At 35.4% G+C, this 14,883-nt stretch overlaps 1 protein-coding gene across 1 annotated transcript; it reads left to right on the forward strand.

Moving 5' to 3' along the window:
* Nucleotides 1–1,755: 1,755 nt before the first annotated feature.
* On the forward strand, nt 1,756–13,427 carry LOC103723605 (mediator of RNA polymerase II transcription subunit 20a-like). The gene is made up of 4 exons (XM_008814563.3): nt 1,756–2,099; nt 2,298–2,622; nt 8,860–8,949; nt 13,221–13,427. The coding sequence occupies exons 1-4, from the start codon at nt 2,086–2,088 to the stop codon at nt 13,425–13,427; spliced, it is 636 nt and encodes a 211-aa protein (XP_008812785.2). The 5' UTR covers nt 1,756–2,085.
* The last annotated feature ends 1,456 nt before the right edge of the window (nt 13,428–14,883 follow it).

Consider the following 14,883-nt stretch of genomic DNA (forward strand, 5'->3'; position numbering starts at 1 on the left):
TTGTAGATCCCAATACTTCCATATGCCATATAATAAGTCGATTCATTCATCGCAAGGATGGATTCAACCATTTTCATTATAAAACTCACTGGGACGTAATGTAGCTTTGCATAAAACCTTTAAACTATAGAAGTAAGTTTTTCAAACCATTCAGCTACCAAATTTGAAGATGCTGCATACCACTCCAAAAGTGGCCTTAGTAAGTGCCCACTTTTTTCTACAATTGTTGCCTTGGCTTCATTTGATTGTGGCATGATGGTAACTACATAGCTATTTTATTGGAAATAGTGTGACAGTGACTACACAAGATCTTATTAGAAGCAACGTGACGATGACTATGCAGGGTCCTATGGGGCATGCCACAAAATGCTTATTGCCCATTCTTTCCATCCTGTCTGAATGAGCACCAAGGAACTTGAGGTTTCAGAAAACTCGATTGGCTAATAGAGAAAGGTGACGAGTCTTAACAACAATGAGGTTGGTGTGCACGGACATGTCACTGATGTTGGATCAGTTGGAAAGATGATGACATGAATCAAAGAAAGAAAGCAGCATGGGTCAAGGTTCTTTGACCTTCAAGAACTTCTACCACCATTACATTATAGTTTGAAGAAGATGGATTGGATAGAGGTGTAGCATTAAGCTATAATAGGAGTGTTTGTGTTGGGCTACAATAAGAGTGCATAAAAAAATTAAGTTACAGTTACTCCTACTATAAAACTACTGGTAGAGTAAAACTAAGATAAGATAAAAAAATGTATTGGATTGATTATTGAAGGTTACTTTACAAAGTATAATTTTTACTTATTTACACTAACAGATAATAACTACACACTCCAATAGTTGCTCTCACTTTTAGCCTCCATTTCTGGTAGTTCTAGTAACTACATCAGTTATCCTCCATTATGCACGTCAGTTAGCACCTTGCACTACAATTGCCATACCGATGATCATATCTTTTCGGCTTAAGATACAGTTCTGTATTTGAGATCATCCTTGAGACTTGCTTTAGTCACCTCGGTCTATTTCCATGTATTGCAGTTGATCATGGTTGAGTTCGAAGCTTTCAACTTGCTTTTGACTGAATTCTTCTTCTTCAATCTATACCTTTATACTTAGTGAAAGTTGTCTTATCGATCTCTCTCAATCTAGCAAGAATCACGTGATTTTCATCTCCTCTGACTTTATTTAACCTAATCTATATGGCACATGCTTCTGATCATCATCTAGATGGTTGAGATAGAGTGTGAATAGTTATCTAGATCATTTTCTTTATCATTTATGTTAATGAAAATTATGTTTTTTTTTTTTTTAAATTTGTATTTTTGCATGTAGAATGCCAATAGCACATGACAGGCAGCAATTTATATGAATAAAATAAAAAGTAAAAAATCACCAGCAAATACTAGAGATTAGGTTTGTCAAATAATCATGCTATTTGTGAGTAACTCATGTTTTGACATGGACTTTAGCCCAATTTCAACTCCCTGATTATCAAATGAACTGATTATACTCTTACGATTTTGACTTCAAAACATTGCACTGACAATAGCAGCTAACAAGAACAATAAATATATAATATTTTAATTATTAAATGAAAATATCATATATTTTTTTTATTAAAATCATTTGGAAAGGCAATGACCTCAGTTGTTGGATTAGCTCTGCTAATTATTAATATTTAAACAGTAAAAATGAAGCCGTAGGATTAAAATCCAATGACTCCTATCAATGGAAGAAACCTAAAATCCCCCGAAACGCCGCGGACCAGCCACCGTCCAATCTCTTTTTCCCTCTCCGCGAAGCTCCCACTCCCAGTCTGCACCGCGACCTCCGACTACCCGTCGGATCGTCTCTCTCATACTCCCGTCTCCAGTCTCTGCTGCGAACCCTCCGTCCTTCTCCATCTCCGAAATCTGAGCCCCTTTCCGTGGTCTCGATCGGAAGGATGCCCATCTCCTCCTGCTTCCTTTTCCATCTCACGACCTTCGATGCCTAACATTTCCCACCAAAACGAGCTTTTAAATCTTGTAAGAGGTGAGAGGAGGAAGGATTCGTAGTTGGAATCTATATCCACCCGTAACCATGCCCGTCAAATGGTAAGAGAAAAAATGAACAAAAACCCTTTTCCTCCTCCTCCTATTCCTCTTCCTCCATCTTGATATATACATGATCATACCACTCATGTTGGGGTATTTTTTTTTTCCCCCAATTTTTTTCTTAATTTCTTTTTTTGATTCCTTTTCTTTACTTTTTTCTTTAATTTTTCTTATTTTTTTTATAAATTTTTTTATCAGGCTGATGCACTGGCAGCCGCACCAGGGGGCGACGCTGAACAGCCAGATCCTGACGGAGGCGTGCCAGTGCGTGGAGAGCCAGCTGGGAGGCGCCAAGGACGGGCGGTGGAAGACGGCGCTCACCTTTTACCGCCCCATGCTGCGCGACGCGTCGACCCCGGGGGACCTCCCCCGGGATTTCCTGGGCATCGCCCTCCACGACCACCCGGGCAGCTACTTCTTCCTCCTCCGCGCCCACCGCCTCATCCTCCAGGCAGACTCCTCCATCCAGTCCCTCATGGAGAAGCTCCAGTCCTACAAGGCCCGCGTCGTCCTCAACTTCGAGGTTGGATTCTTCTATTCTTTGTTTGCTTCATCAAATTTATATATTCTTCTGTTGATCGATTAGTTCCCTTCTTTCATGCATAAGCTTGGGATTTTGTTGGACTTGTATGCTCAGAGGAATAGAGGTTTCAAAAAAAAAGAAAAAAAGAATCACTTTTGGTGGTTGGATTGTATGATTGAAAGGGAACGAGCTTCAAAATCTTAATTTTGATGGTGAATTCCTCGGTTTTAGTTAGCGAGTGGGTTTGGACAGGATCATGTCACTTTTTTAATTGAAGCACGATCACTCTCAAGATTCATGTAAACGCACAAGTACAAGGGGAATCGTCAATGCCGACCAATAAACATAATTAAATTGACAGGGACAAGATTGGATGCGTTTCTATATTTTTTTTAGATAATTGTTTCATCTAGATATACAATCTTTTTATGATGTGGTTTTTGCAAACACAAATACAGTATTCTTTCTGGTGCTTGTAGAAGAGGTAGCTTTTTCCTACACCATCATCTTCTTTATATACTAATATTGGCCAGGATGCAGCCTAATAATTTGTTAGGCCGCATTCTTATTTTATTGTAAAGATCATTTCCAATAACAAATTGTATATACTTCTTTTTTTGATTAACATGGTGGCAAGCTACCTTACATTTCATTGAAAAAATGAAATGAGAAAGAAACAAAGTTTTGCATATACCTCATCCTCATTGACTGATATGCATGCGTACGTTGCCTTGAGGTATTGAATAGCCCGACTTATACAAAAAGTGTTGTAGCTTCAGTTTGAAAGGTCCGAACTTTCCATTTAAATTTTGATATTTAAGAAACCTTTCTTTCTTTCGAGCAAGCTTTTAACTGAAGGCAGAAAAACTGCAAAAAATCTAGACGTGCTCGAGCCTAAAGCCCTTTAAATAGGCTTCGCCCAAATGTTTTCGACCCGGCGGACTAGGCCGGGCTTGGAAAATAGGCCTGTCTAATAAGTGGGCTGGGCTGGGGCCGGCTCGATTTTTTTTTCCCTTTATGTTTAATATATTTGTATATTTAATTGATAATTGTTATTGATTTGTGAACTTAACGGGATAATAGACATATTGTAGGTTATTGCAAATAATTAATTATTTATATTTAGCATTTCAAAATATTTTTAGGTATTTTTTAATATTTAAAAAAATAAAAAAATGGTAATGAAACTCGAGGCCCAGCTCAAAGTTCAAAGCTGGAGTAAGGGCCATGTTCGGGCTTGGAAGGTAGGCCTAAAGGCCAAGTCGGGCTGGTCTTGGGGCTTAAGTTCGTTGTGTCGACCTTTGCGCAAAGCTCGGCTTGAGTCGGACCCAACCTAGCCCTGTCTATGAATAAGTCTAATATAATTATATCCAAATTATTCAGTTAATGATTCAAAACAATCTAATGTGTAACCATAAACTAAAGCACTCTTAAGCATGTATATAGACCAATGCAAACAAATGAAACCAATAATTGATTTTATAGAGGATGATACTCCACAAAAATATGTGTGTTTGGCTTATAACAGGACTATGGTGTTATTGAAACCTTGTTTTACTTTTCATTTCATATGAAATAAATCATTTATCTAAAAGGAATTAGCTAAAGGGAGTTAGAGGGCCTTGTCTTAAAGTTCTCTTGTTAGAAGCTTCCCTTCAATGACTTGGATTTAAAAGGAGTTCATGCATCATGTGGCTGAGATAAATGTTTGTTTTGAGTCTTGCAAGTTTGTAAGGGAAAGTTGGTTGAGTGCAAGCTGTTATCACTGGAGTCAATCAAAAAAGTCTGAAAATCCTACATAATCCTTTAACACAGGCCACTCAACAGTCAGTGCAAACAATCACTTTTTTAAATTCCTTTCAATTGATGGAAAAGGCTCGTTTATTTGACCTTATGACATGCATGATCATAAATATCTTTGAACTACTTGTGCTTGACTACACATCTAATTATGCTTCTTCTATAGCCATATTTGTCCCAAGGTGGAACGATGTTGTATGAGGAGACTAAAAGTAGTGAAAGCCACCTACATCCATGTTGTGCCACATTCTCTCTACTTAGCCCTATCTGATCATTGGTGAAATATTGGTACAAAAACAGTTGAATCATGTGTGCAAGTGTCAGCAAACACTCTGAGCTGATTTCTGCTCATCAGATGTATTGAACTTGAGGTAGGTTTGGGAAAACAAACACCAATTAAAGCTAACTAAACCTCAAGCCAAACAAGCTAAACAGGACTGCTCTTTTCCTAATATAACCTAGAATCATACTTTAATTAGTTAATATGCATTATGGAAATAAAACATACTCATTAGTATAAATTCTTTACTCAAAGTTGCATGACTAGATTCATGTACAAATTCTCTTCGAGCACAGACTGATCATGTACAGAACCTGAAATACAGTTGTTTTTCCATTCTTTACTCAACAGGTTTATATTAAGACTATGTTGGAGTGGTGAAGTCCAAAAAGCATTTGTACTACTAACACTGATAGGAAACTTACTTCAAATCAACAAATTCTATTCCATTTCTCAATAAAAATATGAAATATTCAGCTAGCATACTTTTATCACTTTTACAGATCAAAGTCAATTCCATAGTTTGGGAATTTTATGAAATATAAACAAAATCCAGAATGTCTCATTTAGTCTGTATCCATTAACCACTAACATTTGAAAGTGATTAAAGACCGGTACTTTTCTCAAAACTTCTAGGATTCTACTACCCAAGTTATTCCAAATCTTTCTACAACTTGTAAAACTTGATACAAGTCCTGCAAAAATGCTTCCCCAAAGTCCAAATTTTATTGATGCTAGCACCCAAAAGACATGAAGAAATGTGTCCAATATTACATGAACAAACTGGTTTCTACCAGTTTCTACAAAAACTTAACTAGAGTCGCCAAATTCACCAAAAAAATCAACTGAAACCGTGAAAGTAGATTGGGTTTTGGACTACTTTTCGCTCAAAATTCTACCAAGATGCTCTGCTCTTTTGGCCTATCGAATGACATATATGGCATACCGAGCTATCGGATGGCATATATGGCATACTGAACAACCTACAGAAGGATGACTAAGGACCTATCTCTATAAATCTCAGTTTTGGATTCTTTTCACAAACAAAAAACAGCTATTTTTTATTTTTAAACATCACGTGACAAGAAAGCCTCTAATGGTGGTCTGTCGAATGTGGAATTTATGTCAACAAATATTCTGAACTCTCATCATAGCAACAAAAGATCTTTGTGTGAAAAACAGTTGAAATATAACTATTTTTAATGATTCGAGTACCTTTTATAACTACTTATATGATGCACAACCTATGCATATTGTTTTTTCCCCCAACAATCGAACATTACTTGTAGAAGGCTTTGCATGTATACCTTCCATTTACATGACATTTTACATAAAGGAGTTCTTTTTGAAACTGAACTATTAATCGAAATCTTGAAGTCTTATACTAAAAGAATGTCCACTTACACTGATACATATCATGACCCAACTTACCATAGTGCACCAGTATTGAGCTGGTTCATGTCAAATTTGTTGGTACAACATCCAAACATCTATTTCATGCTATTACCAATATAAGTAAACTCCTCAAAATTAGCAAAATTAGCAAAGTGAACCTTTTCCATTTTATCTCCAATATGTGGAGCAATTATCCATCTAAGTCTTCTTATGCGGAAAATATTAACTTCCCAGTATAAGGTTAGGCATGGGATTTTTTACCTTATACTTTTTAAATGGCAATCCCTTGTCTTGCTCTTTAGTGATTTTTGATCCATTTAATAATACAGAATCACCAAAACCAGCAAAATACATCATGTAATGGATGGTCTTGGTAAATTTTCTCTTGGAGCCCTTATTAATGATTGTTATATAATTTTAGGCAATGCAATTTTCTACATAGAGTCTCATTTAACTTTAATCTATTTCCTAAATATGTGATCGGTATTCCTAAACTTTGGAAAACAACTCAGTTAGGTTATAGTCGTTTGATCTGTTTCAATGTCATTTTATCTTTACTAATACTTCTATTTTTGTGAAGAATCTAATGCCAATCCGCATCAACTGGATCCAAATTGCCTTTCCATTGTTAGTTATTAGACTCATTATAATTGTCATGTTTTTCACCAGTTTCATCTTCTATTTAGATGTGACAACTTTATCTTAATTTACAAAGCTCACAAGATCACCTCTTCCTTGGTTTGGCAAACTTCTAGACATCCATCATTCGGTTCTTAACCATTTTCTTTACTTTGTTGATTTGATTATGTGCTTTGATTGGATAAATTTTCTCTAATCAAAATCAGATCATCTCTTGAACTTGTTGATATGATTATAGATCTAGGTTGCATCTGAGTTCAAAGGGTCATATTTGCATCCTTTAACTTTATCTAATAAGGTCCACATTAATGTGTTTCATTGATGAGCTTGGTCCTGTATGTTTCCCGCTGCTTCTTTTCTTTTTCCTATGGCAGGTTGCCTATACTTCACTACTACACTCTTGTCAGTTTGTGCGGTAGATGCAATCTACTTCATAATAGAAAGGATTAACAGTCTATATCTATTTTTTCTTTTAATATGGAAATTGCTATGTGCTCTAAAATGTAAAATTGGTTGCTAAGCTTGGACCCTTGCAAATAGGCAATGAAAGCAGAAGGATCAATCATAGGTAAGTAAATGGAATGATTAATGATTTTTGTCTTGTCTTAGTAATCATTAATAAGCATTATAGCAAACAACTTAATAGCATTACATAAGAGATTAAGAATAGCTTAAAAAGTAGTGTAGAATACCTAAAAGAATAATAAACTAGGTCAGATTTGAGCTCCATATTAGATCTGGGCTTGTGGTTTAAGGATTTCTTTGTGGTACTTTAGATGGTTAAGAGATTTTTTTAATTAGACTCAAGGGTCTAAATTGCTTTGGGATAGAAATTTATTATACTTTTATATACAATATAGAGCTTTCCTAGTTTTTTTTTTCTTTCACTTAGGAGAGGTGCATCGCTGCCTACCTATTTGCAAAGTGTATAGGTTGAATAGAAAGTCTGGATTGTTATTCACAACACTTCATCTAATGCAATATGGTTTATTGCTTATGCTGGTGACTATCAACTAGATCTTTTTCCTGTCCCTATAGCTCTCACTAGGTTCGGGTACCCAAAGATCATTCATGCGTTCCATAGAAAGCTAATAATTTGAAAGGATGATCAGATCAATTAGTGCAACTCTATCTTTCTTGGGTCTTCTTGGCCAAAACCATACAATTGGCTAGGCCTTTTAAAAGGAAGGACTTTTTTTTCAAAGAACTAAAAGGAAGGACTTTGAATAAAAAATGATCTAGATATGATTGTGGAAATATGCTACTTGGTGATGTGTTTAGTCCCACATTGGTTGTGTGCTGGGGAGGCTTGGTACTTATAAAGTGCCAATGAACTCAAGTAAGACTTTATGATTAGCCTTTTTGGATGCAGTCTTAAATTGTTAAATGGTATTAAAGCGGACTTGGCCCATGCCCTATATAGTCTAGGTGACACTGTAGCACAAGCATATTTGGAGTTGACCATAGGGTGATTGTGGTGTGGTTTTGTAAGAACCTACGACTTGACCTAAAAGGATTAGCTAGATGATATTATTTGGATTCATTGGCCCTATTTGGACAATCGATGTGGGACTAAACACAACTGTACGGGTTTTCACTTAAGGGTCCAAGTCCAATCGAAACCAATATAAAAACACTAAACCACGATCAACTTATGGTCAGCCTTAAAAAGGACTCTTGCTGCAATGTCTCCTAATTCACATGAGGCATGGGCTAGGTCCATTCTGATAATATGTCAGCCAAAAGGGTTAGTCAGAAAGTATTATTTGAGTTCTTGGCTAGCCTTTTTGGGTGAGGTCTTGGGTCGTTCCAATAATACTCCTAGAAAAGCAAAGATGTTAAAACAAGGTGTGCCTATGATGATGATATATTTAAATTACCTTGGCCAAAGGTAAGAACCATATTATCGATTATGTATCACCAGCTCATCTATAGAGATCTCCAGTATTTTGATAGGTCATCTTCCCTCTTCAAATTACTTTTTTGTTTGCTTATATTGCCACATGTCATTATCCAAAATGCTAACAAAGTGTGTTGACTTGCTAATTTAATTGATAGATATTTCAGTCAAAGTCAAAGAAGACGTGCATTTTTATCTTGCATCCTCTTTTGTAATATTACAGGGATTTCAATACCGACTTGGTGACTTTCAAGTGAGGGTGGGAAAATGTGGTCCTTCCCTCTCTGAGGCTTTGAGGGGAATCATGATGGAGGTGTGAAGTAATTAATTCTTTTCTTATATGTGCTAAGTTTAATTAAGCTTTTGTGATTTTTAGGGAATTATTTCAACACCTGCCTGTCATCCTTAAACTTTCAATCTAGACATGTTGCATGCACGGAGACTGTTGTTCTTTCTTTCTTATGTTAGTGTTTTGTCTACTTTAAGATTCATGTTGCTTTTGCTATGTCATACCTTTGATCATGGTTAAATATTTTGTGAACCTTAGTTAAGGAATTATGAACTACATCTTGGCGTTCTTCATTTTGTGAAGGATAACGACACTAAACAATGAGAGGAATTATACATCATTTCTTCGATAAGCTAGGAATTGTGTTTGCATCTAAATTAATATTATCAATTAGTGGACCCGCAGATTATTTTTAATGCTTCAAAGGAGATTACTTTTATAATGGTCACTATAATCATTCATATAATGTTTTGTAAATAATCAGTGTCTGATGATCTGATCCTTATCAACAACAAAGTAGGTTTTCCTTATAAGGGCTATTTGAGATTGTTTTTGTTTTAAGTCTACATGCGGACCACTTTGAAATGGTGTGCTTCCCTTGTTAACCACCCGACGTAATCTCCCATCTCATTGCTTCTGTTCTTGTGCTTATCCATAGGTGGGTAACTTGAGGTTAAGTTCCCGTGCATGTGAGTTTTGCTTTTTTTTGAGTTGCCAAGCCATCAAGGTTAACATGACTTAAAGCTAATAGAAGTCCTGTAACCTGAAGACTTCACCAAAGCCCATCCAAAAGATAGTTTTATGAGCTTGAAGTATACAAATCAGGTCAAGCATGCTTGGAATTAAGAAGGCAATGACTTAAAGTGAAGAAAGAGAAAAGTTGGAACTTACTAAAAGATGTATACATGGGGCCATGTTATGTTGTTTGACATGGGGAAGATTTGGACTTGGAGAGAACATGGCAAATCCAGGTTCTGGTTCAATCTATCATTCTGATGGATTTGAACAACAAATTTTAGAGGTCAGAACAAGCTCTGGAATGAGTATTAAGTGCTGCATGACATGAATAACTTTCGAAACAATTTTGAAAATATTTGTGCTTATTGGCTGATAACTACAAGTCTTTGTTATTCAAGGATGTTAACAACATATAAATTAGTTAAATTCAAAGTCTTCCATAAGTCTTTTATCAAGTCAGTATTGGAAATTAAATGCATCGAATTGCCATCCACCTCATCAAATGCATAATTAAACCCCCTTAATACTTGGGCCCCTTTGGCATTGGAGCACCGAAAAGTGCTTCTTTGAAGGATAGAAAATCTTGTGGATGACTTTAAGATGTTTGGTATAAATTGAAACAGATTACTAAGGGGCTTTTAGGCAAAAACTCTACTTGAGACGTATTAGGAAACATTTTTTTCTGAGTGCTCACCCGAGTGAGCGGGTTCAAGCCGCAGCAATGAAATAGTATCAAAAAAGTTAATTTAGTTGCCATGTCATTTGAGTTGGGTGTTTTCTATGCCATAACCATGCATTTAAAGATTTTGAATTTATTTACATATTATTAATATTAAAATATAAAAATAGTTAACAATATTCTATAATAAGGGTTTCGATAATATGATCATTATTCTAATATAATATATATAATTATAATAAAATATTATTTCATTATAATAATATTATTGTAATATACTAATATTTCAGAAATGTTGTTATATTTTATAATAAATATGAAACTTTATTATTTATTATATTATCTAGATTACTTATCATAATAAATAATTTATAAATTAAGTATCTTTTGTAATAGCGGTTTTTGATAGTATAAAGAGTTAGCATTATGTAATTTTTTGAGACTAAGGCCTTGTTTGGCTGGGAAAAATATGACATAGGAAAATAAATTCTATATCAGATTAACATGTTTGGTATGAAAGTGGATGAGAGAGGGGTAAAATAAATGTTGGGTCCCATATCTATTTTTTTGAAAGAGAAGGTAAAACAAATACTACTAGAGGGTGATATTTGTTTTTCTATGTTGGATTGCCGAATGAAGGTAATCTGAAAATATCATTTCTTGACGAAAATATCCTCACTTATCTTATGTTAATATTATATGATTAACATTATTTATACTAACATATATATTATATAATATTATATTAATATATTAAGTATATTAAGATATTTATTAATAAATATTAATTATTAATAAATAATTAATAGATAATATTAATAATCAATAAATCTAACATAGGATTTATTAATAGGCGATGTTCTTTCATCTCGTTCAAGATTTGGGGAAGGCTGTCAGTACCCCATTTTTCCTCCAAAAGCTCAACGGTCCGTTGTAAGCGGTTAAGGTTCGCCGGGCAATGGGCGATTTTCCTCCGTTCGCAATTCCATTACGAGGTCACCTATTAGATTTTGGTACCGTGTAATATTAGATCCCGTCATGGGGACTTGTTGCAGTGGGGGGGGGTCGGGTCCTTTTTGTATTTATTTATATACCAAAACATACTAAAATTTATTTATAATAAGAAATACATTTTTAATATATAAAATTAATTTTAAAATATGTATTAACTCATGTAAATATATTTCAATTATTCAAATAGCTAATATTGACAGCAGTTATATAAGTGGGCCATGAATGACCAATAGATGGACTAAGAAAAAAATGTTATTATTTGAATTGTTTATTCAAGAGTATTGTTAGAAATTTGGCAATATTCCTATATAAGATTGCATCTAACCAAACAAGTAATCTTTTCAATGCCATTTTTCAAAGTAATTTTCCCACCAACCAAACGTGGTAAAATTATTTTTTCCCAAAATCATTTTTTAGATAAATGATTTCTCAAGAATTGTCAGGTTATACTATAACCTAACATAATCCAACTAAACGAACTCTAAAAGTACTTATCATTTTGGTTACCAATAGATGTTCAAGTTCCACAGTCCTTCGGAAATGTAGTTACCAGATAATAAATAACTTTTTATTAAATGTTGTATAGTGAAAGCTCTACTGTCTAAGGAGCTACAACAAAAGCTCTACTACCTACAGCGATGCCAAACTGGGTCTAATAATGATCTGTGAATGAAATCTTGGCCAGCTGTTATGCAAAGTTGTGCATGGCTGTTCTGAAAGTTCCAATCAGCGCATGCAGAAGATCATGCACACAAGCTTCATACCATTGATATAGGTGGGAATGGTTTTATGCTACCATGAAGTGATAAGTTGGGAATGGTTTTATTATATTTTCTGTTGATGGGTGAGAATCTTGGGAAAAGTGGATGCTTGTAATTAATCTTTGTTTGGTAAGTTGAGAGGGTTGGGACCGGAATGCAAGGCATAAAATTCTCAGCATTGTTTTCAAATAAAAGATGGTTTCATATTTGGTCTCTAGAGGAACAATTGTAGTTTGGTGCTGCTTTGCTAGAACAAACATGCTAGCAGCTAGTTTTTTTTGTTCTTCAAGTTTTTCTATTTTTTATTTTTAGAAAACCCTTTGGACATGAACACTATCTGTTATCAGCTGAACCTGCCTTAGATATTGAACATTGACTTGTTCTTTTTTTATTGCCATTCGATCTAAGACCAAGCAGATGGCTTGTAGTGTACCGGCCCCTTATGAAGCACCTTTGTTTTGACATAGTCAGGGTGAACAGCACCTCTCTACTATGATGAAGAACCACATCCTTGTTGCCAAAACGACCCTGTTCATTTTTTTTTTTTAAGTTGCCCTTTCAAATAGGGGATGAGACCTTTTTTTGTGTGGATGGCCTTGTAGTTTCCATCACTAAAAATCTTGTCTAACATGTGGTAGGACTCATTTAACTCAGCTCTGTACTTGTTCCAGTGAATGAGAATGGTGAAAAAAGTCTCAATGTACCTATCTTTTTACGAGCTACCTCAATCTTGCACATGTTGTGCAAGCGAGAAGACTGTGATCCAGCCCAAAACCCATGTTAGCTTCCCTTTCTCATTAAAGATGGGGCCCCACAGAGCTTTTTTTGTATTAGATAATAAGAAACAATGATCAAATCATGCTGGTTCCAAGTGGATGGTATTTTAGTCCAGCATGTGCATGCTGGACTCTGGGCTCCCCCATTATATAGGCTGTATATTCATATCGTAATTTTCAATTAGCTAAATTTGATTTTGTTTATAATACATCTTTAGCAAGTTATTTGTTGTTTTTCTTTTTGGCAAAATTCTAACATTTTCATATCATCACGTACCAGAATGGTTGGTAAAACCTAGCATTTAACTTTCTTGTCCTTTTTTGTAGGTAGAATACCTTCCCTTGTCTTCAATAGAAAAATCCAGGCAAATTCTGGAAGATTTCTTTGACATATGGCAGGACATAGTAAACAGACGTCACTGGCCTGGCCATTTTATTCTTATTGAAACCAAATTTTGCAGACTATGGCCTTCAAGACCATTATACTCCTCAACATACAGCGGTACAATATGCCAAGTTGCATGGCCCAACTGATGGCTGCTGTAACGAAATTAGTTGTCTTTAAACTAGAGGAGATAAGAGGAAGTTTACCATACCTTCTATTGTTATTTTTGTCAGAGTTCATTGCACCTTTCAATATTGTGCCTTGTATGTGGGTTTCTCATAGGGGTTGATAGGCTGGTGGGGGAATGATTATAGGTTTTGGATTTCTGCTTATTTTGATAATTTAGTTTGGACTGATATATATTGAAAAAAATATTTGCTATCCATTCTTTCTTTTCCTTGCTCAGTTATCCTAAATCGGCCCTCTGCTGTTTGTCCGTTATGATTTACCTTCTCTAATCCAATCAATGGAATCACCCACAGCTTTATGCTTGTGTCTCATATTCACTTCAGCAGCGTTCAGAATATATTCTTACACAAACGCTTTCTTTGTATTGATAGATTATATTTTGTCATGCAGAGTCTTTATTCTATTTGTTTTGAGATCTAAATTTAGGTTTGTTTTTTCTTTTATTTCTCACAAGTTTAAGCATGCTTGAAGCTGTGCTACAATTCTGAACTTGTCAGTTTTTAATCAACTCCCAAGTAATTATGCTCTGTTTGGTTGCTTAGGGTATTTTTGGGTCCCACATATTCTCTCACTAAATTTCCTTATACTTCCAATGACTTGTGACAAAATAATAGCCCATCTTTGTCAATTTGACGTTCATTTAACTCGAACCACTATATGGATTCTCTGATTTCCTAGGAAGAAAATCCAAGGGGAAGGAGGAAAGAGGGATAAAATTCAGATCTGAGGATCCCTTGCTGGAATTGTATCTCCTATGGGTTGCTCCATCTCTGGGTGATGAAACTACGCCACTTGCATGCTTTGTTTGGGGTCAAGTTGAGATGCAAATAGGGCCTGCCAGCCTGCATGTCAAATGCCTCGGCTTATTTTTGTGGCACCAAACTGCGCAATAACCTGGCCCATTGTATTGAATATTATGCATGTTTGTTTTGGGTATGACAGAAACTACAACAATAAATCCTAGTATGGTCAAACTAATTAGTTGTCTCATGCTCATTGTAAATCACTTCAGGAGTTAATGTCTTACCCAATTGTGAATGGAGCCTCAGAGCAAGGAATAGTGCATGTAGGGGTGGCTAATTTCAGCATGAGACTGGGGCCCTTAAGAGGTTAACAAGCTAGCTTGCAATGTTGCATCATGCTGAAATCTGGAATTATGGAGAGAAACTTGTGTTACAATTCTAGTTTAGTTTGCATTTGGTTCCAGAGAAAATCGACGTTAGGTGTCATGTTGAAGGCTAGCTTAAACTACTTGTCATGTTGAAATGGACTTTACACTTGTTAAGCTCCCATCATACTTGTTCTCTCTACTTTTTAGGTGTCAAAAAGAGTGACATGTATTTTGGGTGCCCGGACGCATGCGCGTGCGAGGAGAGAGAGAGAGAGAGAGAGAGAGAGAGAGAGATGTGGATATTC

This window comes from Phoenix dactylifera, chromosome 11, assembly GCF_009389715.1.
Source record: "Phoenix dactylifera cultivar Barhee BC4 chromosome 11, palm_55x_up_171113_PBpolish2nd_filt_p, whole genome shotgun sequence".
NCBI lineage: Eukaryota > Viridiplantae > Streptophyta > Magnoliopsida > Arecales > Arecaceae > Phoenix > Phoenix dactylifera.

Bases quoted from the DNA above. Each gene is read 5' to 3' on its own strand.
- LOC103723605 (XM_008814563.3), top strand. The intron at 2,623-8,859 runs GTTGGATTCTTC...GTAATATTACAG, and splicing joins GCGTCGTCCTCAACTTCGAG to GGATTTCAATACCGACTTGG. The intron at 8,950-13,220 runs GTGTGAAGTAAT...CCTTTTTTGTAG, and splicing joins TGAGGGGAATCATGATGGAG to GTAGAATACCTTCCCTTGTC.